Source organism: Rissa tridactyla, chromosome 5 (genome assembly GCF_028500815.1).
Source record: "Rissa tridactyla isolate bRisTri1 chromosome 5, bRisTri1.patW.cur.20221130, whole genome shotgun sequence".
NCBI classification, from domain to species: domain Eukaryota; kingdom Metazoa; phylum Chordata; class Aves; order Charadriiformes; family Laridae; genus Rissa; species Rissa tridactyla.
In genome coordinates, this window is record NC_071470.1 from 31,127,684 (window position 1) to 31,152,427 (window position 24,744).

The 24,744-nt window shown below is 38.7% G+C and overlaps 1 protein-coding gene across 3 annotated transcripts in view; it reads right to left on the minus strand.

Moving 5' to 3' along the window:
- Positions 1-21,961, minus strand: part of RGS12 (regulator of G protein signaling 12) — an 88,905-nt gene extending 66,944 nt beyond the window's left edge. For all 3 annotated transcript variants that reach the window (XM_054203237.1, XM_054203236.1, XM_054203238.1), the window contains exons 1-2: positions 21,803-21,961; positions 13,680-15,626 (exon numbers count right to left, since the gene is read on the minus strand). In XM_054203237.1, coding sequence (XP_054059212.1) covers positions 13,680-15,536 — 1,857 coding nt within the window. In that variant the 5' untranslated portion in view covers positions 15,537-15,626; positions 21,803-21,961. The remainder of the gene's footprint in view (positions 1-13,679; positions 15,627-21,802) is intronic.
- Positions 21,962-24,744: the final 2,783 nt, after the last annotated feature.

Genomic DNA, 24,744 nt, shown 5'->3' on the forward strand with positions numbered 1-24,744 from the left:
ATGTGAAGACAGGAAAGTTGCTCTCTGTAAACATTCACAGACAGCACCCACTGGAATGAGGATAGTGCCTGTCTTTCTGAGCAACTTTTAAAATCACCTGTTCATCCAGGTGGGTCACCCTTGGTGACTACCTTACAGTCACAGTGGTTTTTGCTGTCTAAACTGACAGCTTATACCTAATGCAGTAACCTGTGTCAAACAGTGAACTCCACATTAACCCATGACTAAATTCCGCAGTATCCATTACTATTACTGCATAACATACCAAAACACTGACATGGCTTCTCCTATATGAGTGTGTTCCTGTTAAAGCAGCCTGAATATATGTGTACAACTACTAGATTTCACCACTAGTTAAGTATGACCACATCAGTTTTGTAATTTTAAAATTTTTAATCTGTGAATTAGTGAAAAAATTATCAGACTACAAACAGCTCAGAAAATTCTAAGGCTAGTGAAATTAATGACATCATTAGTGTGAGTACAACAGGTATTTTGAAACTAATGAAATAGTTAACACAGTATGGATTTTGCTTAATGGTCTTTCATGTATTTCTCAAAACAAGATGCATTCCTCAGACAACTTTATCTTTCATGAAAGGAAACAAAGGGAAAAAACCTATCAATAGCAGTCGTATCTATTTTGAGTAACAAATACATTTTCCCTTTTCTTTCTAATGCAGCCCCAAAAGAAAATAAACTGTCCAGTATATGTTTAAGTAATAGTGGGGATTGCCGTGTGTGATCCTGGGAAGTTAAGACATACAACTAGAGAACATACACTCAAAAGATTTTGAAACAGTAACATTACAAATTGAAGGAAGAGGAACAAACTGCCTGAAGACAAATCTAATTAGATTCCACTGAGAAGCAGATTCTAGATAAGATTAATTATCACCAGATGCCTCATTTTAGAAATAAATGCTGCTTACCTATTTGTGGTGAAAAGCAAAACAAAGACAAAGAGGGAGAGTGGACAAAAAACACTTGCAAATTGTGTGGTAGTAGAAAAGGGAACAGTAAATTAGTATCCAATCAAAATTTTTATTGAAGGTTTTTGACATTCTTATACAAAACTCACTTCTAAATCCTGGATGGAATGGTAGAGATAAGGGCAGGAAAAAAAAGACCCTAAGAATAAAACAGTGCTTAAGAAACGATTACAAAATATAAAAATTCACTGAGGTAACCATTTCCTCAACCTATTTGGATAAAAATTGCAATTAGGAAAACGTTTTCAACTGACAAAAATCTCTTCCTTGCTCTGAAGAATCAAATTAATAATCTAGGAAATTAAGGAAGACATTCCTAAAAAAAAAAAAAACGACTGCAGTTCACAAAGTATTTAATTTCCTGGTAATGGTGCTGAGAAGTCTCCCTTTTCATCCTTTCTTGACTCTATTCCAGACATTCAGACTATGAAGGCAGACCTCCTTCTGCGGATCAATTAAAAAAATTGCCTTGCATACACAGATAAAGAAAGAATCACATAGCTTAAGCAAACAGCAGCAACATTTTGGCAAATGTTTTCCACAGGACTCTGAAGAGCTGGAAATAAAAGCATCCATTACTTGAAAAGAGAACAGCCATTGCAACTGGAATGTACTAATCACCATGGCTAAAGAAATCCACAGTATTTGAGCAAAGAGAGATCACTATTGCAATGACTAATATTAATGTAAATTTTGCAGTCTGTTAGACATAAAGAAATTGTCATACTTTATTGTACTATTAAACAGGTATTAAAAAACATTAAATGAGCCTAAAAAAATTCAAAACAGTACACTGTATATACTAACAGTACAACAAGAAAATGCTATTTCATTCACTGTTAGCTCTCACACTAAAACACTGAATTTTGCTATGTGAACATTGGGCTGGGGGTCTTTTTAAATACAAATTGCCTATAACCCATAGAACTATTTACTACTGTATCTTAAAGATTCTCTTCCAGAAACACTGTGTTGCTGAATCTATAAAAGAAAACTCTAAAAATATCTAGATATTCAAGAAAATTTAAGAAATCCTATCACAGAACAGTATTAGAAACCAAAGTCCATCTGATACTTCACTAAGTGTCCTCATTTTAGGAAGGCAGAAACAAACAGAAAAGCCCAGAAATTTGTGAAAACAAGTTGATTAGTGAAAAGCATGTGCTACAGCAATACATCCTCTGTATTTTGCCATACAAAATACTTACAACGCTGCTACTACTACCTATTACGGTGCAAGTACAAAAGAACGTACCTCTAAAAGCCTTTATCCTGTTATGATTTGGCAGATGGTGAGGAAAAACAAAGGATTAAAGGAATTAACACACTGATGCTATAAAAAAATCCATTCCTTTTTCTATTCTTATAACAAAGTAAAAATTGTAAACTAGCATGGACTAAATACCAGTTCAATGCATAATCATAAGAGAAAAAGCAGGACAATGAACGGGTCTGCATAATTTTTTTTTAATATATGACTAGATCACCCCTTTTCCTTAGGCTAACAGGAAATGGTAAGTGCAAATACATTCCCCTGAAATAACCATAAATGATTTACCAAACTATAGTCTTCAATACCTTTTTTTTTTTTAATTTAATTTTTAACTTGCTTATTTGGCCTTGTGGATGAGCTACCTCCTAATCTACTTGACGAGAAAGGCATTAAAAACAAGTCACCAGAGGAGGATTGATATAGCAGCAGTTTGTGAATGTGACCAAGTGAGAACAGTTTCTGGCTGATAAGAAGAAAGCTGTACAAGAGGAGTACAAATGAGAAAGTGGAAAATGTTGTACTTCATGTATTAGCAAGACAGAGGGAGTGAAAAAGCACCTGACTCACGTTAGACTGCAAACAGAGGGAAAGAACAAAAATGATCCAATACAAGCTGACTTGCACAAATCTAGTTCTTTAAAGGCAGAAAGAAAAAGAATAGACTTTTAGAAGCAATTTTAACTGATAAACAAGTTAGGCAGTAGTTTCATACAACATTTTTGTCAGCAGCTGTGCTAGCTAAAGGACTTTGCATGTAAATCTGACCACTCATGCCAGTTCCCAGACTGCAGCAGGCTGCCCCCTCATCTCCACTAACAATAAACTATAGTTTACGAAATGAAATAATCCTGTTTCTAATGCACATCCACAGACAGTCGATGCTCACTGCCTACTCTGGCCTGAGCAAGACAAGAACTCAAAGTTGGTACTACCAAAGAAACGCAACGTGAAACTATGATAGTCAATACGATACTCTAACCTGGAGCTTGAGTGCACAGAAGCAAGTTGATGAAACCTTATCAATTATTCAGAACTCAAAGAAACCAAACACCTTTAGAAAACATCTTCGATTAGCTTAAAGAAATTCCCAGCTATAGCATGAACAGTATCATGCTCTTTCATATTACAGCAAATGCACTTATCAAGTACTATAACTTTTTAACAAATTGCCATGCGTAACAACCTGAAATTTCCATTTTGTACCACATAGTCTTTGTGCCTCTCTATGGTTAAACATGCATTGTCCTCTCATCCAAATATATGGATACAACTAATAAAACAATGCAATTCCTCTGCTCTGGTACAAGAGTTTTAAAGCTGGAGGAGCAGTAAGGAGGTAGCAAGGAAAGAACACTGTCTGCTCTTGGAGTACCAGAGACTAAGGAAGTGGGAGATTTTTGCTAGGTGTTCAAGCATCCTTGACAACAAAATAATACAGGGAGCTGGCAGCAGGAATCCAGAAAGGGCAAAAAAAAGGAGAAAGAAAAACCGTGAGGCTTAGGCCAGCTTTACAACATCTAGCAAATTTAATCTTTTCATGGAAAACACATTACAGTTTGTGACCTTGAGGGGAAACTAAAGGGGCTGAATCTTATGGGACCAAGATTTTGGCTGCTGTGTGGAAGAGGAGGAAGAGGGAAATGTAAAATATAAGAAGGGAAGCTCCTCTAAAAAGTTTATAAAAAATACTAACAAGCCCGATCATCTACATTTACAGACAGCTGTTTTAAAAACTCTTTCACAATGAAAGCTAATCTCACAAGATTCTCAAGCATGCGAGTGAAATAATTTTTTTAAATGTTTGAGGAAAAAAAGCCTAAGTAATTGAATGTCATGAACAAAGTTATAAGAGCTCTAAACCAAAAATATAGTTACTGGTACATAGTAATTTTGATAGAAATTACTTCCTCCTCCTGTTCAAATGGAATGAGTATACTGTCCTCCGTCCTAACTATTTATGATAATAAAAAAGGACCACGCGTGTGCTAGAATGGTCATGTGGGACTGCTTGCCAGCTGGATTAGAAAACTTCACCAAAACAACAGTCTGGGGAGTCTTATACAGTCCAGCTAAACCACTCTTGTCAATTCCCCAGGTAAGCATCTCCCTATACAAAAAGTCCAATAAATTAAATTCTTTTAACAAAAACTCTGTCTATGACTGTCCGTACAAGTAGTCTCAATTTGAGTACTTATTTCTGATTAATTGCCTCTAAGAAGCACATGACAAAAGGAAGGTGCTTATATTCACTGATTTTATTGAAAAAGAAAAAGGAACAGCACCATCTAAAAGGCCTCAATTTAAGGAGCTCAGCTAATACCATATTTGCAACCTTCTATGTGTCACAGAGCTTAATCATACTAACTATAAAATCATCAAATTTTAATTTGTCCTACTCCTATTTCCAGCTATTGAAGCTTTTAAAAACTCACTGTTTTTAGGTTTGACTCTATGACTTTGTATGGTAAAGTGCATAATAGTTGAGAACCCAGATACATAGATAATATAATCTGAAACTTCTGTGGATATTCAAAACGTGCCAAATTTACTCTCAGATGTTAAACAGCAGAAGGGTCAGTCTGGAGTGGCAGTTCATATTTACAAATAACACAGGTTTAAGACTTCAGAAAGACAGTTCCTGATTTAGACCCTTCTGAAAAGGGCTGGGAAACAGGGATGCCACAGTAATGCCAATATTAGTCAGTGCACAAAATCTCAAAAAAATACTGAAAGTCGTGGAGGATCATAGAACAAAGTAGTTGATACAAATACTATTCTGTCATCAACATTAGTCTCAAATTCTGCTCTGGATCATTTGGCTTAATCTTCCTCTGCTGTCCACTACCATCCCTAAGTGCCCATTCTCCCAATTATGGGTGCTGTTTGCTGAGTGACCACCCCACCAGAGCAATGCAGAGCAGGCAAGGCTGTAGGCCATGACCCCCTTTACCCCTCATCCTATCAGCCAGCCTCACATGCTCCTCCACCCAAAATCTGACAGTGCAGACTTGCATGACTTGCAAAGTGAGGGTCTCTGGTGCCTGAGAACAGGATGGATTGAAAAACGGGCTATGTTGGCTCAGGACTTCTCGTACCCTTAAAGAGATAAAAGAATCCAGGAGGTAAATGGGAAAAGAGCTTGCTGTGGTCCAGTCCCGTGGACCATAAGAGGAACAGGAGCAGTAAGTCCTGGGGTAGTAGCAGGGACACTGTGGCAGAGGGCTCCATACGCTATGGAACTAACCAAGAATGAAGCAAAACTCTCCAGGCTGCCCTGCGCTGCTGCCATCATCATGGATTAACATCACCTTACAAAACTGGAATAGGTGGGGGAGGGTTAATTAAAAAAAGTCTAGCATCATTCAGACTTTACAGACAACTTTTCCACAGGCTTTAATTACATTGCAAATTCCTGTAATGATTTTTTATTTTTTTGGCACCATTATGACAAAGGATTCAAATGGTATTATTCACCATTACTGGTCAATGAATTTGATCACTTTTAAGAACACCTCTTTACTAATCATATGATAATGACACGTTTCACTGCCTTCTAACCATTACAGTGGCATTTTTAATGGCAGTTAAGCCCATCATATCATCAAGAATGATGTAAAATTTCATGTAAGATCTCTATGCACTCTGGGAAGACATAGAAAAGAGGCTGTCCTGTCACATTGGACATCCAAGTAAATGAAATTTATTGCTTGTCTCCTCTACTAAGGATACTAGGCACAAAACACTGATCACCTACATTTCAGTACTATCCTAAGCCCTTTTCAAACAGAAAACCCCCGCATGCTGATGGTATTAATGCAGATGGAATAGTAAGATCATTTTCTCAGTATAACTAGATAATAGTATCTTGTATGAGTTGGAAGCCTATTAGTTGGAAATTGCAGAGGAACAGAAAGACTATAAAATTTTGGTCATGCAGCTCTAAGATAGAAGAATTTAAACTAGAGTAGTTTCAGAAAAGGGCTACTGAAGTTATCCAGAGAATGAAAACTTTACTTCCCAGAAGACTAAAAGACTAAGCACTTTACATCAGACAAAATGAAAGCCGAAAGAGAATATGATTTCTATGCACAAACAAAAAGCTAAACATTGAAGAAACAGTCACTTTCAACAAGGGAGACATTAACAGCAGAAGAAATGGGTAGAAGGTGGCCATGACTAGATTTCAGACTGGAAAATAAAAAAAAACCTTTCCAACATCGTAAAGTGATGGAATATTGTTCCTGTAGAAGGCAGGGTGGAAGGGAAGGCAGGGTGCAAACGTATGTTTTTCAAAGGTACAGCTGCTAAGTGTATGGAAGGTATGATAATACATGATTGTCTAAAAGAGATAAAATTTGGTTTGGAGATAGAATGATGTAGAACATCCTTCTCTGATACTATCTTTGCAAACTTATTGATGTCTTAATGGCCATTTTATTGATGGGATTAATTTTCAAGTCTTTCTCGAAGCTCCATTTTTCCATGTTTCTGTTTAGACACTTCAGGTAAGTTTTAGCAATTCCATCTTTATTTTTGTTAATTAAAGACTTTTGTTCCTAGAATCATAGAATGGTTAGAGTTGGAAGGGACCTTAAAGATCATCTAGTTCCAACCCCCCTGCCATGGGCAGGGACACCTCCCACTAGACCAGGTTACTCAAAGCCCCATCCAACCTGGTCTTGAACACCTCCAGGGATGGGGCATCCACAGCTTCTCTGGGCAACCTGTTCCAGTGTCTCACCATCCTCACAGTAAAGAATTTCTTCCTGATACCTAATCTAAATCTCTCCTCTTTCAGTTTAAAACCATTACCCCTCGTCCTGTCACTACGCTCCCTGACAAAGAGTCCCTCTCCATCTTTCCTGCAGGCCCCCTTTAGGTACTGGACGGCTGCTATAGGGTCTTCCTGGAGCCTTCTCTTCTGCAGGCTGAACAACCCCAATTCTCTCAGCCTGTCCTCATAGGAGAGGTGCTCCAGCCCTCTCTCTGATCATCTTCATGGCCCTTCTGTGGACTCGCTCCAATGGGTCCTTGTCTTTCTTATGTGTTGGGGTCCCAGAGCTGAAGCAATCCTATAGACAATCCCATCTGTAATGCAGCTCTTCATACAATTCTGGGGACTAAACACCTAATTCATTTTAAGATACAGGTTCACATATTTACAGAAGGGATTATATGACATGGTTGCTGGTGGTAGCAGGCAAGGAATCAGTAGAGTTCCTCCATTCCTGTATTCCTACAGCTCTGGAATTATTATTCTCACAGCATACAAGGAGAGGGGCTACCTGCTCTACGGTAGAAGGTTCAAATATGCTGCCATTGTTATTGCTCATTAATGTGATTTAATTGCTATAAGGTTCAAGTAGATAATGTCAGTAAATATTATTAGTTCCCAGTGTCTCACCACCTTCCCAGTACAGAATTTCTTACTAATAGCTAATCTAAATCTATCTGCTGTCAGTTTAAAACTGTTATCCCTCATCCTATCACTACGCTCCCTGACAAAGAGTCCCTCTCCATCTTTCCTGCAGGCCCCCTTTAGGTACTGGAAGGCTGCTATAGGGTCTCCCTGGAGCCTTCTCTTCTGCAGACTGAACAACCCCAACTCTCTTAGCCTGTCCTCATAGGAGGGGCTGAGATCCCAGCCGTCTGATCATCTTCGTGGCCCTCCTCTGGACCTGCTCCAGCAGGTCCATGTCCTTCTTGTGATGAGGACTCCAGAGCGAGATGCAATACTCCAGGTGAGGTCTCAAGAGAGCAGAGTAGAGGGGCAGAATCACCTCCCTCGACCTGCTGGCCACACTTCTTTTGAAGCAGCCCAGGATATAGTTGGCTTTCTGAGCTGCGAGCATACATTGCCGGCTCATGTTGAGCTTCTCATCCACCAACACCCAAGTCCTTCTCCTCAGGGCTGCTCTCAATCCATTCTCCGCCCAGCTTGTATTTGTTCTTGGGATTGCCATGACCCAGATGTGGGACCTTGCACTTGGCCTGGTTGAACTTCATGAGGTTTGCATGGGCCCACAATACTGATATATTCCATATTGATCTATTTCTTCTCCAGTGAAGAACTGGTATTTTACAGATCCTTTTCTTCTCTAAATTTCACAACTGCAAGTTGTACCTTTGTACAACTGAAAGGTCAGACAATAATTTTATAATCTCTTATATCAAAGCTTCTACATTTAATACTTAAAATAAAGCCATTTTGCATTATTTCAATTCATTCTGTGCTAATTAGTTTTCTCCACACTGTTTTCTTCATTGTTTCTCTTTGTTTCTCAAGATGCTACCTTCTCCGGTGACTTTGCAACTCAAAACTAGCTTAGAAATCCTTAGATGCCTGCATCTCCCCTTAATTGTCATGATGTTAACTGGAGTACAAACCCACACTTGATCTAGAAAACATTTAAATTCAAGTGTAATGAAAAGTTCTAGATCTCTAGCACATAAATTTGAAATGAGAAAATTTCACAAAGTCAACATTTACTGTCCAGATTTTATCTAATTTCTTTTTCAGAGAGAAGCACCCAGCATTATTTTGGCTATTGATACATTTTAAAAGATCCTAGAACTTATCATTTTTTTTAAAACATTCTTTTCGAAGATGACATATGAAAAGGCTGCATGAAATTACTAAACATTTAATTGCTTTTCATTTTCTCATAGCAAAATGTATCAGAGGACCTATTTTATATAAATGCCTCTTCGCAGATTAATTCATGTTAGCACATTCTCAGATCCAGCCTGGTGTTTGGGATTTCAGTTGAGTTCTCTTTAAGGTATACATACGTCTCAAATCAGATCAAAGCCTATAATTCCAATGGTTAACATTAAATTGTACTGCATAAGAATAGCAATCCAGCTGCCATTAATTCTGCTTTATAAACAGCTGGGGTGGAATAATTTAAGCTAGTGAGCAAACAGAATTGTAGAGGAAAGGGAAAAAAACATGTAATTATACAACAAAAAACAAATATGGGAACCACACAGCTTTGCCAACATTGTCTTTGCATCTAAAATATCTGCCTTTCAGTTAGTTCACCATCCAGTTACCAACATTAAAAACTGCAATTCTTATATTTGAAGAAAATTGTAAATTTTCACACAAAAAACCCAACTATTCCATTTCTAACTTGAACAGCATAACTTTTTCAGTAATACTTGCTTTAGAAACAAAGACAACTATGAAGTAGTTATAGTTAAACTTCTGATCAAAACAGAATAACAATAATAGTAACCCAGAACATATATTAGCAAGGAAAGATTCATTAGTGAACCCCACAGCACTGCTTACCTTTCTTCTCTCTTCTACATTTTTACAATATTCTCAGTAGCTTAAGTCATGAAGGTTACAAAGCAGTTGATACGTTTTAAGGTTAAAAAAAAGTATTTGTAATACTATTGTCCAGTGACTCTCAGACAATGAGATTATCTATTTTTTCTTCCTCTAAGATCTACAAACAGGATCAATTTACAAATTCACTCTTCATGAGCACAAACAATGTGGTCAAGACAGAAGTCTTACAACAAATGTGAAGCAGAAAAGGGTTTCTAAAAATCAAGACCCCAAATTTTAAAAGGCTTTTTAATTAATTTGTAATAGATTGGTCACATTCACTTGGAATAAACCTAGTACCCAAATACTAGCTATTAAGCTCAGGTTGTAAAACCTCTTGTGATCTTAAATGTTACGCTTGCCTCCACAATATTAAAACAGACTTTCTTTTTTTATTTTCTTTTTTTTTTTTAAAAAAAAGTGTTGAGAGGTCAATGCCTAAGATTCTGTCCTTATCGAGAGAAAATCCAAAGACCAAACTGACTTTTATGAAGCTTTCCAGTGGAAAAAGGAGTATTTTCCCAGTAAAATTTAATTTAAAACAGTAATGGGTAGACATATTTTTGGCCAGGCGCTAGCCCGACAACAGAGTGTGAGGGTTGAACAAAATCAAATGTATTAGATTAATTTAGTCTAGAGGGGAAGGAATGCTTCCCTGGTCAGCAATTTCTCAAGTCCCTTGCCAATATTAACATCCCCTGATGTCTTCATATTGCTTATGGTGCTTTTTTTTTTTTTGTGTAACCCAAAATCATGCAAAAGGATGAGTAGGTAACTGAAACTTAGTGGGACGCTGAAAAAGGTGGAACTAACAAGGCAAGAGCAAAGGAAGTAGTACAGTGCAAAAGGAATAACAAACAAAAAAGCAACAATGATTCCATTCCCACTGAAACCGTAACCAGTCTCCTCATCCTCTAGTCTAGTAGATATCATGAGACCACACACCCCTACCCAGTATCAGTCTTGGAGCAATTCAGAAGTTTCTAGCTGCCAGAAATCATTCTTAGTCATTCTGAGATTCAAAGCCACCTTCCACGATCTTCCTTTTCAGTGAATTTCAGGAACATGAGCAGGGCTCCCACTAGTCAAGGAGACCCAAAAAAATTTTATAAGATGCTTCAATAGAAATCTGTTCACGTGAAACTTGTAAGAAGCATGGGAAACATTAAGTTCAGTACAGGAAATAATTTTAGAGGTGCATAAGGCCAGAGATACCTTCCAGTATATCTCAGTCAGAAGAGGTGGAATAGAACTAAAATTTCCCTGATTTGGTTCTCCTCTTCCCACATACAACAACCGTTTCAAAAGCCAAAGATTAAAAAATAAAAAATACAGCAATAGCGAAAGTATGAGTTCAGTAACTTAGGGATAAATTCTTTACAACACTTTAAAGTAAAACAAAAAACCTCATGCTATCCAGTAACATTGAAGCAAATTAGGCGTTTTTAATTTTTTTCAACTAGTCACACTTATACTGAACTTTAGAATGCTTTGTAGTAGTGTAAAGAATATTAATATTTAAAAAGCATTTTTGCCAATTATTACAAAATAAACCACAATTCTAATTTGTGAGCTGAAAACATCATCATTAAAGGGACTACAATACTAAAGGGAAAACAAAGCTCAGAAAATGTGTTTACTTCGTGGTAACCGTGAAGTCTGAAACACCATACCTTTTGCTACCCACAAGAAACATTTCCCAGGGCCAGTTCTGAAAGTGCCATTTTAAATATGTGTGTTCACTAGCGCTTTCTCACATCTGCTTTTGTGTTCTGTACAATTCACAAATGCTTTATCAGTGCAGCTATAAAATCAAGAAAGAGTTTATGCCCTTCTCTACCCCCCACTAGTACTGTACAGTACAGCATATTTTCATGCTGTGATCATCACTGTTTAGCTGCACAGCAGTTCTGCTAGATCAGAATTGCATCCAGGAACTCATGTTCTTTCCCAATGTAATGAAAGCTCCAAGGAAGATGGTACACAATATGGATGCACATCACAAAAAAAACTATAGCTTTGGTAACCTTTTCTCCCTCTAGTGGCTTCTGCACATTCCCACTCATGGGATATATTACCCTTCAGCATTACTGTAAAGACAAAAAAAACCCACCTTAATTACACAGCAATTTAAAGACTGCTCTGCCAAATGAAGCACTAGAATCAGTCACTAGGCTGTAAAAATATGAATGTAATCCCATGTGGGCCACTTTGTATACTTTATTCCATGGCTGGAATGTGTCTGAGCATGCTGCGTAAAATCAGTTCTCACCACTTAAAAAAGGTCACAGGAAGATGAGGACATATAGTTTTCTAAAAGGCAGCATCTAACCCATCTGAATGGATGGGTTGGAATAGACGGTCTTACCTCTTCTCTTCACACAAAGCAAAAAGAGAGTCTGAATATCATTCTGTTATGAAAGCAAGTTAGTGCCCTAATATGCAAAAACATAGATTTTTCCCTATTTCTGCAGTACCTAAAGAAGTACAGTGGTACATTCATCAATAATGACATCCCCTGACTATTTTCATTAAAGATTTAAGATGAGAACATAGTACTACTTCATCTTTATGAATTACTCTGAATAATGCTAAGTGCTTGCAACTCACACTTGCAAATGATTTCAAGACTTTCATGAGCTTTTCTCATCAGTTTCAACAGCCTTCAATAATATTGAAAAACAAAATTAAAATGCAAAATAGGTGCTGTAGCCTTAATGAGGAGACTAAATGCTAAAGCCATGTAGAAACATTTTAAATGTGTCTTGCAAACAAATTTGTTATTAATCAAAGAACAGAATGCCTGTTTTCTTAGTAAATAGACTTAAAAGACAAGACTGAGAGCACTGGCTTCACAGTGCAAAAGCAATAAAAAATAATTTTTCTTTCCACACTGAAACCAAAATGTCCTGAAGTTCTGCATTCTAATCCACAAAAGATCTATGTCTGAGTGTCATACCAATGCAAAGATTTTGTTTATAACAGTGTGAAACAACTAATGAATCTCTACTGTCATCCACTTGAGCAGCAGTTGGATATTTTTAATCAGGTGAAAAAAAATTTTTTTCAAACAGATTTGAATGGTATGATGGACACTTGAATCAATCATATAAGCAAGACTTCCTCATGGAAGGACAATGCTTCTTGAAGACTAATTTGGAGTACGAGGTTCTGACTTGCCCTGAAGTCAGCAAATGTTTTAGATACAACTCTGCTACTAACTCTTTTAGTGTAAGATCAATGACCTCCACTTTACCAGAATCCTAGTTATCAACAGCAGCCTCCCATGAGATTAGTTCCCTCAATAGCAAAACGTGTATGTGACAAAGGGAACAGTCTGTAATTATGTTGGATGCTCATCCCACGCTTTTTTTTAAATCTTCTTGCTTTGGTTTATAGAAGCCTAATAGTAGACAAAACAAGTAGATGAAGCAGTAATTTGGAGTAAAATTTGAATTACAGTTTACTGGCAGAATGTTAGATTTGTGACCTAACAGTGGACACCATAATCACCAGTAACAACTATCCTCTGATGTAGGTTTAATGCTACTTGTATTGAGAGGTTTGCTGGAGTGCATTTTTATAACAAAATCGTGTTTTTCGGTTAAAGTTAGGAGTATATAACACAAGTTTTTGACTAATGATTAGACTACATCTCTATAAAAATAGATGGCACTAAAATAATAACATTTGCAAGCCAGCCTCCTATAAAAAAGGAACCAGACTGAAGATCCAGACTGTTTCCATTCTTTTGCTGCTGGAGGTCAGAAGGAACTGAAATTGATAGAATGTCATGTCTCTTTTTATTGTAATGCCACTGCAACATTTGGAAACAATGAAGAGACAAGAAGAAATGTGAGAAAGCTCTTAACAGACTTCCAGCAGTACAACTCCAGAGCTGCTCTCAATTAAACAGGAATATGCAAAGCCTCTGCAAAGGAGAAAGAACCATATTATGTTCTTAATCTGAAATTTTTTAAATTATATAATACACGTTTAAATTTTAGTATGCAAATAATACCATAGGGTGTTGGGTTTAGGGTTTTTCTGGGAACCAGTATCAACATATTCTTACCTTTTTATCTTCTTTAGACTTCCTAATACTGTGTGAAGGGCCAAATTTGTTCTGCATGCAAAACATCTTCTTAGACCATTCGTTTTTATGAGATTTTAACTGCGGCTGACCAAAGCTGCCATCAACTCTGTATCTGTCAGCTGGAATCTTATTCATTGGTGGGGGAAGGGTTCCACAGTTAACACTTGACCAACCGTCCGTAGAATCAGTGTATGACTCCTGATCACTGGCATTTCCATGCTGCCATTCCTGTAAAACATGCACAGGCAACCACCTTTGATTGCCTATGCCTGCAGCATTTTTCTTTGCTGGGGGTACTGAATTTCGGGAGGAAACCAGTGGAACTTCAATACGAGCAGAAGGACTTAAGTGTTTGCTTACATTTTGGGACTTATCATTCTGAATTGCTTCTAAAGGAATGTTTCCTTCTTGTTCATGACAAAAGCCATTCCAATGGGAAGCAGGCTGATTTTGTCCCCTTCCTACTGGATTTTCCCATATGCTGTTAGGAATGTGTTTACTCGGATTGCTGCCTAAATCAACCACCAGAACTCTATTATTCTTCTCTTCTTGGTTAAAATTTCCAATTCCACTGTCGCTGTTACTGCTTGTACTATTATTCTGATGAGCATCTGCATCACCATCAAGAAAAGCCCTCGCACGCATTCCCTCAATCAATTCGCCCATATCCCTATACAGAACAGAAATAAACTGAAGAACAGGTAGAGACGATGTTGGAAACTCTAGACAGCCATTTGTGTCTGGATCTGCTGTACATTCTAGTCCGAAACGCCTTGCTATGCCCTGGTGAATTTTATGATGAAATAATTCAGGATCCACCATAAAAACATGGCAAGATGTCCTCAGAACCCCTTCATCTTCCTGAGCCAAGCTTGCATCATCATTTGTCTGCATTGTAACTAGTCCAAAGAATCTTCTATCATCCGGACAAACAGCACTGAATGCCAGTTTCTCTGCAGGATATTCTGCCACTACACCTGATTTATCACTGCAGAGCTGAATACAGTCATGCATTATCTTCATCATGACTAGTGAATGGATTTTTTGTTCTGCCCGCAGACGTCTCATGCATCCACGAATAGCCTGCAAACTCTCATTTTCCAAATTCGAGGTTGTTGAAGGAAGTTCAATTGAGCCTAGGTAACCTACAATCATGGCAACATTTAAAATGCTTGCATCTAATCCAAAGTCTTCCGCACTTTCCAGTCCAATTCTAAAAACTGAATCATCATTCAGGACTTTGGACATTTCTTCCTTTGACAGTAGGTTTGGATTGCTTATGCTTTCATTGCCAGTTTCAAATCTAATAGCAGCAGAATCTGAAAACGATCTTTGTTTTGGTGCAGTATTATCCACGTTACCAGCACAAAGAGTAGGATTCTCAAAGATCATGTTAAAAATGCCACCAGACTGCATTTCTTCAACAACTTTCTCTGCTCTGTTTATACCCAGAGCTTTAGAGTCAGGTTTGGGTTTCAGCCACCCCTTCCCATCATAAAAACCAACTTCTTCATCACTTGAACATGAATCTCTATGACTAATCCCTTCAGCAATGACCATGTGCAGGACTCCAGAACATTTTCCTATAAGTTTCACTACATCTTCATGAGAGGCTTTTTTCACATTGATTTCATTAACTGCAAATATCTGATCTCCTGCTTTAAGTCCGACATAATCTGCAGGGCTTCCTTTCATAACACAACTAAGAACACAAGGAGCTTGTCCTGAAAGGGTAAACCCATAACCTGCTCTTCCTCTAGCCACTTCCACGCTTCTTATCCGAGGAGGAGCATGCATGTTGAGTCGACGTTTTACTGTTTCCCCTGGCCTATACATTTTGGCTTTTTTTCCTGAAATAGGAAAACTTTTAATTAGTCCAGATCTTTGTCATGTTTCAAGAGTATCGCTCCTTCATCTGATGAAGCTCTAAAGAAAGAAAGAGGAAAAAAAAAAAGACATTTTAATTCTCAATCATATTTCAGGGGTTTAGTATTCCCTTTACTGTTCAGAAATATTGCAAGTGAACTCTAGCAAAAACTACTGCTAGGGAATTAACACAATACTCAAAACAATTTGAAAAGAACAGGTACCACAGTCTTAATTTTACTGATGAGAAAGCAGTAGCAAATGTAAATACAGTGGCTGTCCAAAACGACAAAGTAACTGAATGCCAATGCAAAGAATGGAATCTAAGTCTTCTGGTGTACAGCCAGTGTTTTTATACTACAGCATGTTACATCTTCCACGTTATCTACCATTCAGTTAACTTCTGAGTTACTGCACCATTGCAATACCATATTTTACAGCACAGTGAAAATCCTGGATGAAGCTCATCTACCCTTTCCCAGCAACATAAAAATTAGAGCTCAAATGTATTTACGCAGCTATAGCCCACTCCAACTTTACACTCAATGTACAGAAACAGGTACCAAATGTATCCATGTAAACAGGTTAGAGAAATTACCCCTAGAGTTGCCTGTACCTCTCCAATGACTGAATGTAAAGACAGCTTAAAATAAGTATCTCAAACTTTCACACATACATTTTAGTTACATATGCAACAACAATGGAGATCCAATCATGTATTAGACCAAAGGGATCCAAAATCAGATTTACTGTTACACCAACCAATTAATCCACTCAAAAATAACTTGTCAGAAAGCAAACACTATAAAAAAATGCATTTCAGTCAGTCATTCCAGCATCCATGTGTTTTAGTTTAGATAAAAACTTCCAAAAAAAGAGGAAAAAAGAAAGAACTCCACATGCTGCCAGTATTAATCTAGTCATGACTTTACAATTAAATGAAAGCAGCTTTATACGTACAGCAAGAAATAGTAGATTTCAGTATATTTTGGTGTTGACATTGAAGTCTGGATGTCTCATTCTAATTATACTTAGGTAAATTCCATTGTTTTAGAGAGGTTTCTTCCACTAAGCAGGTTAAAATGCATAAAAATGTTTTAACACAAAGAACAGAAATGACAACTTGTTCAACTTTTGAAACTATCCCCTTGTTGCATGATCTTACTTCCACAGGCCTGGAGGATGACTGACTGAAATAACTGGAGGACTACAGCTACATAAAATTTCAATAAACCCGGTCTGAGCAAGTGAGAACTAATCTGAAAATAATTACTTCTCTGAGCTGGTCCCCAGGCTTATTCATAACTCAGTCACACTGTAACATACTTAAAGTGTATAAGGTACTTGAAAGCAAGTATCACGTATAGGTGAGCAAAATGTGGGCAACATTTTGGATAAACAGATGCACATTAAAAAATATATGCATATATATACACATACACACATTTGTTTATCGTATCTAAAGTCTTGAATTAGTGGACTCAACCCACTACGTGCATGGAAGAAAAATGACCAAGAAATCCTTCTGACATTGCTCTCAGCTACAGAAATAACAAAAAAACCCACACTCAAAATGTGATGCAATGCACAGCACACTACTTTCACAGTATTTCTGCCTGGGACATGACTTCAAAAGTTCCACAAAAAAAAAAAATACCATTTAGGATCAAAGTGTTAACTACATATGAGCTGTATGATTACCCAATTTAAAAAAACACCGCTGTTCCTTGAATATTCTGCTAAACACTCAACTACAGGATGTGATGCCCTTAGGAATCTTCCAAATCCTAAACAGGACAACCGTGAGGATACTACAGAAGAGATTTACTTGGCTCTACTTTAGGGTTTTAGCTTGTATTTTTTTGAACAAAGGGGCATCAGGTTTTTATGTCTCCATGGTGCAGCTGTGACTGTTCAATGTAGTATGGTTTTTGCAAGTTGTTTTAATATAGCAATTATGTAGCTTCAATAACAACAGTTCCCCTATAATTTGAGAAAATAACTTAGCTTTAAGAAGTAATGAAACTTCACACTTAACCTTTGAATGGAAATCATAACATAAGAAATGCTTTGCAAACATTTAACCAAACTCACACATTGCTGTAAAAGACCCCTGTCAACTCGCATCCAGTCTCATGCCTTAAACATAGATTGACCTTTTCATGATGAGGCTAAAATTGTGAACCATGAGATGACTATGCATTCAGCTATCTCTAATTAGGTCTGGTACTTTCTCAGAATAATCATTAAGCATTTCAAAATATAGTTCTTCAACTAAAAAAAAAAAATGAACCAACAAATACCTAACAGTAAATAAAAACCTGCTATCTAGGAGCATGAATATATCCATGTTTCCATTTGCCTTACAGTGAATATTTCTGTTCACAATTATCTGGAGAACAGCCTAATGTGTCCCTTGGGTACCCTCCAAAATTGTGCTGCTAACCTGGTCAACATAAAGCACTGTAGGATCTGGCACCTAAAAGTGTGCTACTAGCTTGCAAGAGGAAAGGAAACAATTAAAAGAGTATTAGATAATAAATAATCTGATCCAAAAAATATAATAAAAAGCAGTAGTTACAAAAAAAAATTAAGATTCAATATTGTAATGGTGAAGTGCCTGATAAGAAAAGAACAGATTTTTTCAACTATCTTTCTAATATATAAAAAAATACCCTATATGCAACTATATAAATCACACAATGAAAGCATAGTCAGGCTGCTCTTGGGAAGAAACAAACACCAGCACTGTCTTACCTCACAATTCCACATTTGCTACAAGAGGATTCCTTTTAACTCTATTGACAAGTCAATTTATCTACTTGCCTTCCTAACCTATGTCCCTTACACATCAAGCATTTATTCCAGATGGCAACCACTGATAAGGGAACGTCATTCCAAAACCTGACCATTATAAAAACAAAAGAGCAGGCTGCTAATACATTACTTTTCTCTAATGATGAAGTTGCAGAGGTGTGAAGACTTCCAGCTATTAATTTGTGTAATTTTGTGAGTGTAAAGTTAGGAAGTAATTCAACGTTAACGGGTTTTTTGCTATTAATGTATATATACACTAAAAAAAAAAAAAAAAGAAAAGAAAAGAAAAAACTGTGTTACGTCACTGGAAAAGCGATCTCTTCCCTCCCTCAGTGGCTAAATATTATTCTGCATTTTTTGTGCCAATTACGCCCATGACAAATAACAGCTCACTAAATTTATCGAGGAAACTTCAAGACAAAAGACAAATGTAGCCCTTCAGCAAGAACCCTCAGCATTCAAATATGTTTCACTGCAACAATGCATGACAGGCAAATGGAAAAATTACGAAAATAGCGTTTCTCATAACCACAGAGATTATAACAGAGATTAGCTGAGTTACAAACTGTTAAAAAACTAGTTCAAAACTAAATTATCAGATTATCTAATTGCCTAAATTTTCTTTTAATTTCTTTGCAGACTTGAAATCTGGAGCTAAAGAGATATGGCACAAAATTCCACAGTTTCAAAGCAATCATATGTCTGAATATCCTTTTCCTGTAATAGATTACAAAATGTGTAGTGTATGCAGTGAAACAAAGACATAATTTTAGTTGCACTGATACAAAGCTTTGCAGGTGTCTGCATGTTTACTAACACGTGAAATTGTTAGTGAACTATATAAGCCGTGATAATTGTCATAAGTAACCAAAGATAAAATGATTTGAGCTCTTGATTTTCAGTATAAATACTGAATCTTACTGACCCTACTAGTAATATACTACCATAATTACTTCTATTATAGCACTGAATTTTATTAATTTGGTAGCATATCTACATTCAGTCATATACAGTAAGTCAGAAAAAATGGTTACACCACAATACTACACATGGACAAGCTTACTTCGACTTTCTGCTATCACTAAGTATGACAAAGTAAGCCTTAAAGAAAAAAGTCCATACAACAGAAAAAACCATTTGTATTAGTCAGATGATATATGCATTTTATAGGAGAAAACAGGCCTATAAAAGCATAATAATTTGTAATACATAGTAACTAAATCTTAAGCAAATAATATAGTTTTGTGACATTTCAATATACTTATTAAAAGCACCGAAAATACAGAATTCTTACTATCATATGAAAAACACTGCAAGTATAAAATTACTACTATGATTTCAGAAATTTCAGCAAATTTTGTACCAACACAGCTTAGTTTCATAACTACAAAATGTTTCACAGGACATTTCAGAGAGAAACACCAACATACACAAATTAAGAGGTTTTCAGGGATATGAAATAACGTAATTTGCCCACATACATCAGCTTTGTCACAGAACTGGAAAACAAAAATAAACATTTGAGTTTTCTGCCAGCATACATTCTGGTCTACCATTTCAATCAATTATTTTGGCGGTATAAAACACCAAAAATACTAGTTGTGGTAGAATTGTACTTTATCCCACAAACGCTGCATTTCTTTCTGCAATGTTTTTACATATCCATGATAGCTTTACATGTCATTTTCAAACCCTCTACTACAGAGAAAATAATACTTATTTGCTTACTTTCAAGGAAGAGAGGTGGTTTGCTTCCCAATTCTGCTCTTGTTAACTCATAGCAACAAAAAGAGCAAACAGAAACAGGAGGCATGCTCCTGTTATGGTCTATGTTACACTATAACCTTAACACCTACAGAAGGCAGTGAGGGAGCATGTGAAGTTTAAGACTACATTACTGACCACCAGTTCATTTTGAAAAGCCTTTGGAAATGAACTGATACTCAGCACTCCAGTATCCATGTTAGTGTGCTGCTTTTTTTTTCTTTTCTTGTAAAGCAGAGAACTGTATGGCTTCACGTATTTTTTCAATAGTGAGACTGTAAGAGGAAAAAACATGCAAAGTGGAAGTATGTAGAGGAGAGTGACTGTTCCCTCATCCCTCACACACATCTTTGCAAAAGACTCTTCAGCATGGGTGCCGCTCATTAAGGCAGAACTAACTTTCACAAATTATGCCACTACAAAGATCAAATGAAGTTATAAAATTTGAATTCCACTCACTATTCAAATGCGGTACATGTTTATAGACAAGTTACACAAGAAATATAACAGCACAACCTGTAGAAGACAACTACCAGTTGTTTGAGAACTTGGGCGGGACAACATTTTAATAAAAAAAAAAATCTTATCAGCATTTCACAATTGGCAAAACATACCATTATGTTTCCTGTGTAAGCAGCAACTGCTTTGCCAGAAAACAATTAGGCGTACCTAGTGCGATCATTCAAAAAATACTGACTTTAATTAGCAACAGCAGGCTAAAAAATTGTTGTTAATAAAAACTCTCCTCACACTGAAGCCAGTGTATAAAGCGTAAAGAACACATTTGCCGTTTTGTCTGACAAGTCTCATGGGACTAAGGACAAAGTTTTCTAAAGCTATTGTATAAACAGTCATGAGTTTACGACCCAGATTGTTTGATGTATTTAAGAACGTGAAAAGGTTTTGTTGGTAGTTAGGCTTTCCCCCCCGCACCCCGTTCTTTACTTGCAAATACGCTCCAAAGCTGCTGGGACGCCGCGGAAAACGGCAGCATTTCAGACTGGAGCAGCTCAGGAATAAAAGCGGCGGGGGAAAAGGCTTGGGATGGTCGGGGCTCCCGGCCGCAGGCAGGAGCCGGGAGGGGCAGGTCCGACCCCGGCCGCAAAGGCTGCGGGAAAGCCGCTCCGAAAGTTACGCTGCCGGCTCCTCCGGCGGCACAGGGGGACCCGGCTTTGCAGCCCACCCCCCGGGGCACTCCGGCATCCGCGGGCTGACCTCGGCGGGGCCGGCAGCATCCCGGCGGGCGGAGGGCGAGCCGTCAGGCCGCCCCGCAGAGCCGAACGGAGGGAGGGGCGGTCAGCGGGTCCGCGCCGCCGCTCCCCGCCTCCAAGCAACGGTCCGCGGGGTTACACATTAACCGCCCCGCGGGGCCCGGGGGGGTGGAGCCGCGGGGAGGGGAGAAGCGGCAGCACCTGAGCCCGCAGGGAGCGTTTGAAAACTCAAGCGGTAAAACGACGGGAGGGCGAGGAGGACCCACGACCACCCGTCCCCTCCCCTCAGCGCTGCCTCCCCCTCGGCGCCCTCAGCCGCGCTCCCCTCCCCCCCGACTCCCCTCACGCCGCCCATCGGCTGCTGCCCCCCTCCCTCCCTCCCGCCGCACCCCGAGCCGGGTCCCGGGCCGGGCGGCGGGGGCTCCGCCACTCAGACCCACTCACCTCCGTCCCCCCCGGACTCCGGCTCACTCTACTGAGGCACCCGGTCACCGAGGAGATGGGCGCCGGACTCCGCCACACGGCGCGACGGCCAATGGCTGCGCGGAGCTGTCAGTCACGGCGCTCAACCCGGCAGGGGTGGCGGTCGGGTTCCCGGACAGAGAAAGGGGAGAGACAATACCCCGCCCCGAAGAACTACAGCTCCCGGCGTGCCCTACGAGGCGCCCACTCCCTGCGGCTGTGGGCAGCGGGCCGCGCGGGGCATGCCGGGACGCGTAGTTCTTTCTCCTCCCCCAGCTCCCTTGCCGCCGGCGCCGAGGGGAGTGCGCAGGCGCCCGCTGAGGGGGCGCGAGGCTGAGGCGGGAGGGAGAAGGTAAACGATCGGTGTCGCGCAGTAGCGACAGCTAGTTCGGTCCCCTCGGAGTCGGGAGGAGAAAGTGAAGCCGGTTCCTCGTATAAAAAGCCCAATGACGTTAGCTGGCACGGGAGAGACTGGTTAGAATAGCCTGCAGCGCTGGAGTGGCGCTGAGGAGAAGGGGCAGGTTGGTCAGGGAGGACGGGCCGGGAGGCGTTCAGAGGTGCATCAAACAGGTATGCCATGTCTTTGAAGCCCAGGAAGAAAGTGAGACAGACCTTACAAGGTAAAGGTAAAAGTGGGAGGGAGCAAGGTGGCACTAGGATCAACCATGAAGCCATCCGATGATGGTGAGGAGGTACGTGAGGCATTTCATGGTAATTAAGTGTCCAAGGGGCAAGAGTAAAGTACATGTAAAGAGGAAGTTTAGCAGGGCACAGCCAACAAGTTTTCAAAGTACGCTGGGGACAGTTCTTTATTTCAAAAGGGCAATATTAGAAAACCTTATTTTAAATAGGAGAAATAGGAAGAGGGGAAGGTGGTACACAAAAAAGTGAACATCAGTTAAGAGATTCCCAAGGAAAATAAGGTCCAGAACAAGAGAAGAATTAACCGAATGTATTTGACTTTCCTACAGAACCTGAAAATACTTTGTGATCTTTGCAGAAGATTACAGTCTTTAGTAGTGGACAAGGACTTGCAGAAATCCTTTGTACATAGAGGATTTCTTCACTTAAGTCTATGCACTAGAACATGAAATGGAACTGAACCTACCAGGCACAAGGTGTAGAAGAGAGCTTACCTTTTCTTTTAAGTTTTTTTCTGTCTCCAGGGCAGGATATGTATCCCACATCTCACTGCTGCTGTTAGATCATTAAGAAAACTTTTAAATTTCAAAACTGTGGCTTGGTGGTTTAACTTCAGGAATTTTTTTAGTTTTTATCCAGTCTAGGAGTTTTTTCCTAGTATCGCCTTCCCTTTCTGAAATGCATACAGTATATTGGAGTCTTCAAGAAAAACAAAAAGCTTTTTGGAAAAACGGGATCTTCCACCTCCAGTCCTAGCTCCATCTTCTCATTCTGCTGTTTTTTTCTTTGACAGTCCATTCCAAGGGGGTTTCTACTAACATGAAACATTTCAGATTAACTTAGATGCCAGTTTTGTTATCTCTCTCACAAGGTTTTATGGGAAGAGCCTCTGAAGGGGAAAATAACTGAATAAAACGCACATAGACCTCGTAATTTCTCCAGACATGCTGTGTCCTATAAAAGTAATTATTAAGGCTCAAAATTCCAAACGTAAAGAAGAAAATTGACTGATTCATTTTTAAACCTCACATGATTGATTCTTTCAGGTGTGGTACAATAATTAAAAAAAATACCCTAGAAATCTAAATTTGCCCAAAGAAGCAATATATATATATATAAAGATAGTTCTTTATCCCCTTGTCACAGGGCTGAGAACTGCACTCTACAAACAAAAGGTGTTTTGGGTTGCCATTCCTTAATAACCTGATTATTTCCAGCTTCCATATGAGGTTGTCAAGACTTTCTGTCTTTTGCCTCTATTTCTGTTGCCTGTGCTACCTCAACAGAGCTAGCATTGACTTGCACTACCTCCTTGCCTACAGAAGGGAAGATTGGTCAACCATGTATTTCAAACAGTCTGACCTTGTAAACAGCTGTAACAGAAATCTCTTTGAAAGTGACAAAGGGGAATTGTAACTATTCCACAGAGGTATCTGCAGGTCTCCCATTGAGCCTTTATGAAGTTAATACTAAGAAATTATGCTTTATCTTGTTTTGAAGAAGAGGGGAGCTAGGAAGTGGCATCAGCATCTACTAACTAATATAATTACTCCATGGTAATGTCAGATTACCTCTTCCACAGATATTGAACCTGCCCTATTTGTGATAGCCAACAGAACTGATTGGACTTTTGTAATAGCACGGAAGTATGTAATTAGTGAGATTTCACAGAAGGCTTCTCTGTAGCAGAGCAGAATTTCCTACATGAGTATTGCTCAGCAAGGAAGAAGCAAACACCCAAACTGATATGGAAACAGGTATGCTCACACAGCCTACTTACAGGCAGAAATATCCAACTCATCGTGAATGAATTTAAGGCTTTTCTTCAGTGATTAAGACTTTATGTTAGAATCTGGAACAAGGTGATTAATGGTCCCTCAGAAACCCACACAAGGTCTCAGCTGTAACTTGGCTTACTATTTTCACCACTGTTGGAGACAAGGAAGAAAGGGTGTGAAACAAAGTGATAAGGATTTGTGGCTTTGGGGCTGTAAAAGCTTTGGCTTATAAGCCTAAGTAGCTTAATGTTGGGTGTACAGACATCTCAATCACACTGAGGGTGGCTGTCACAAAACAGCTTGTCAGATTTGATCTGGAGAGATTTACAATGCGTCCTGTAATGAAGTGTGATTATTGCTGTCACAAACACCAGATGAGAAGTCAGAAAATAAAACTTAGTCCAGCATCTGATGCAAAGTCTATGGTTTTAATTACCATTGTTTAATTACCTTGGTTAAAGGAATGAAAGCATTGGTTGCTCAACAAAGCTTTTATTTTAGACA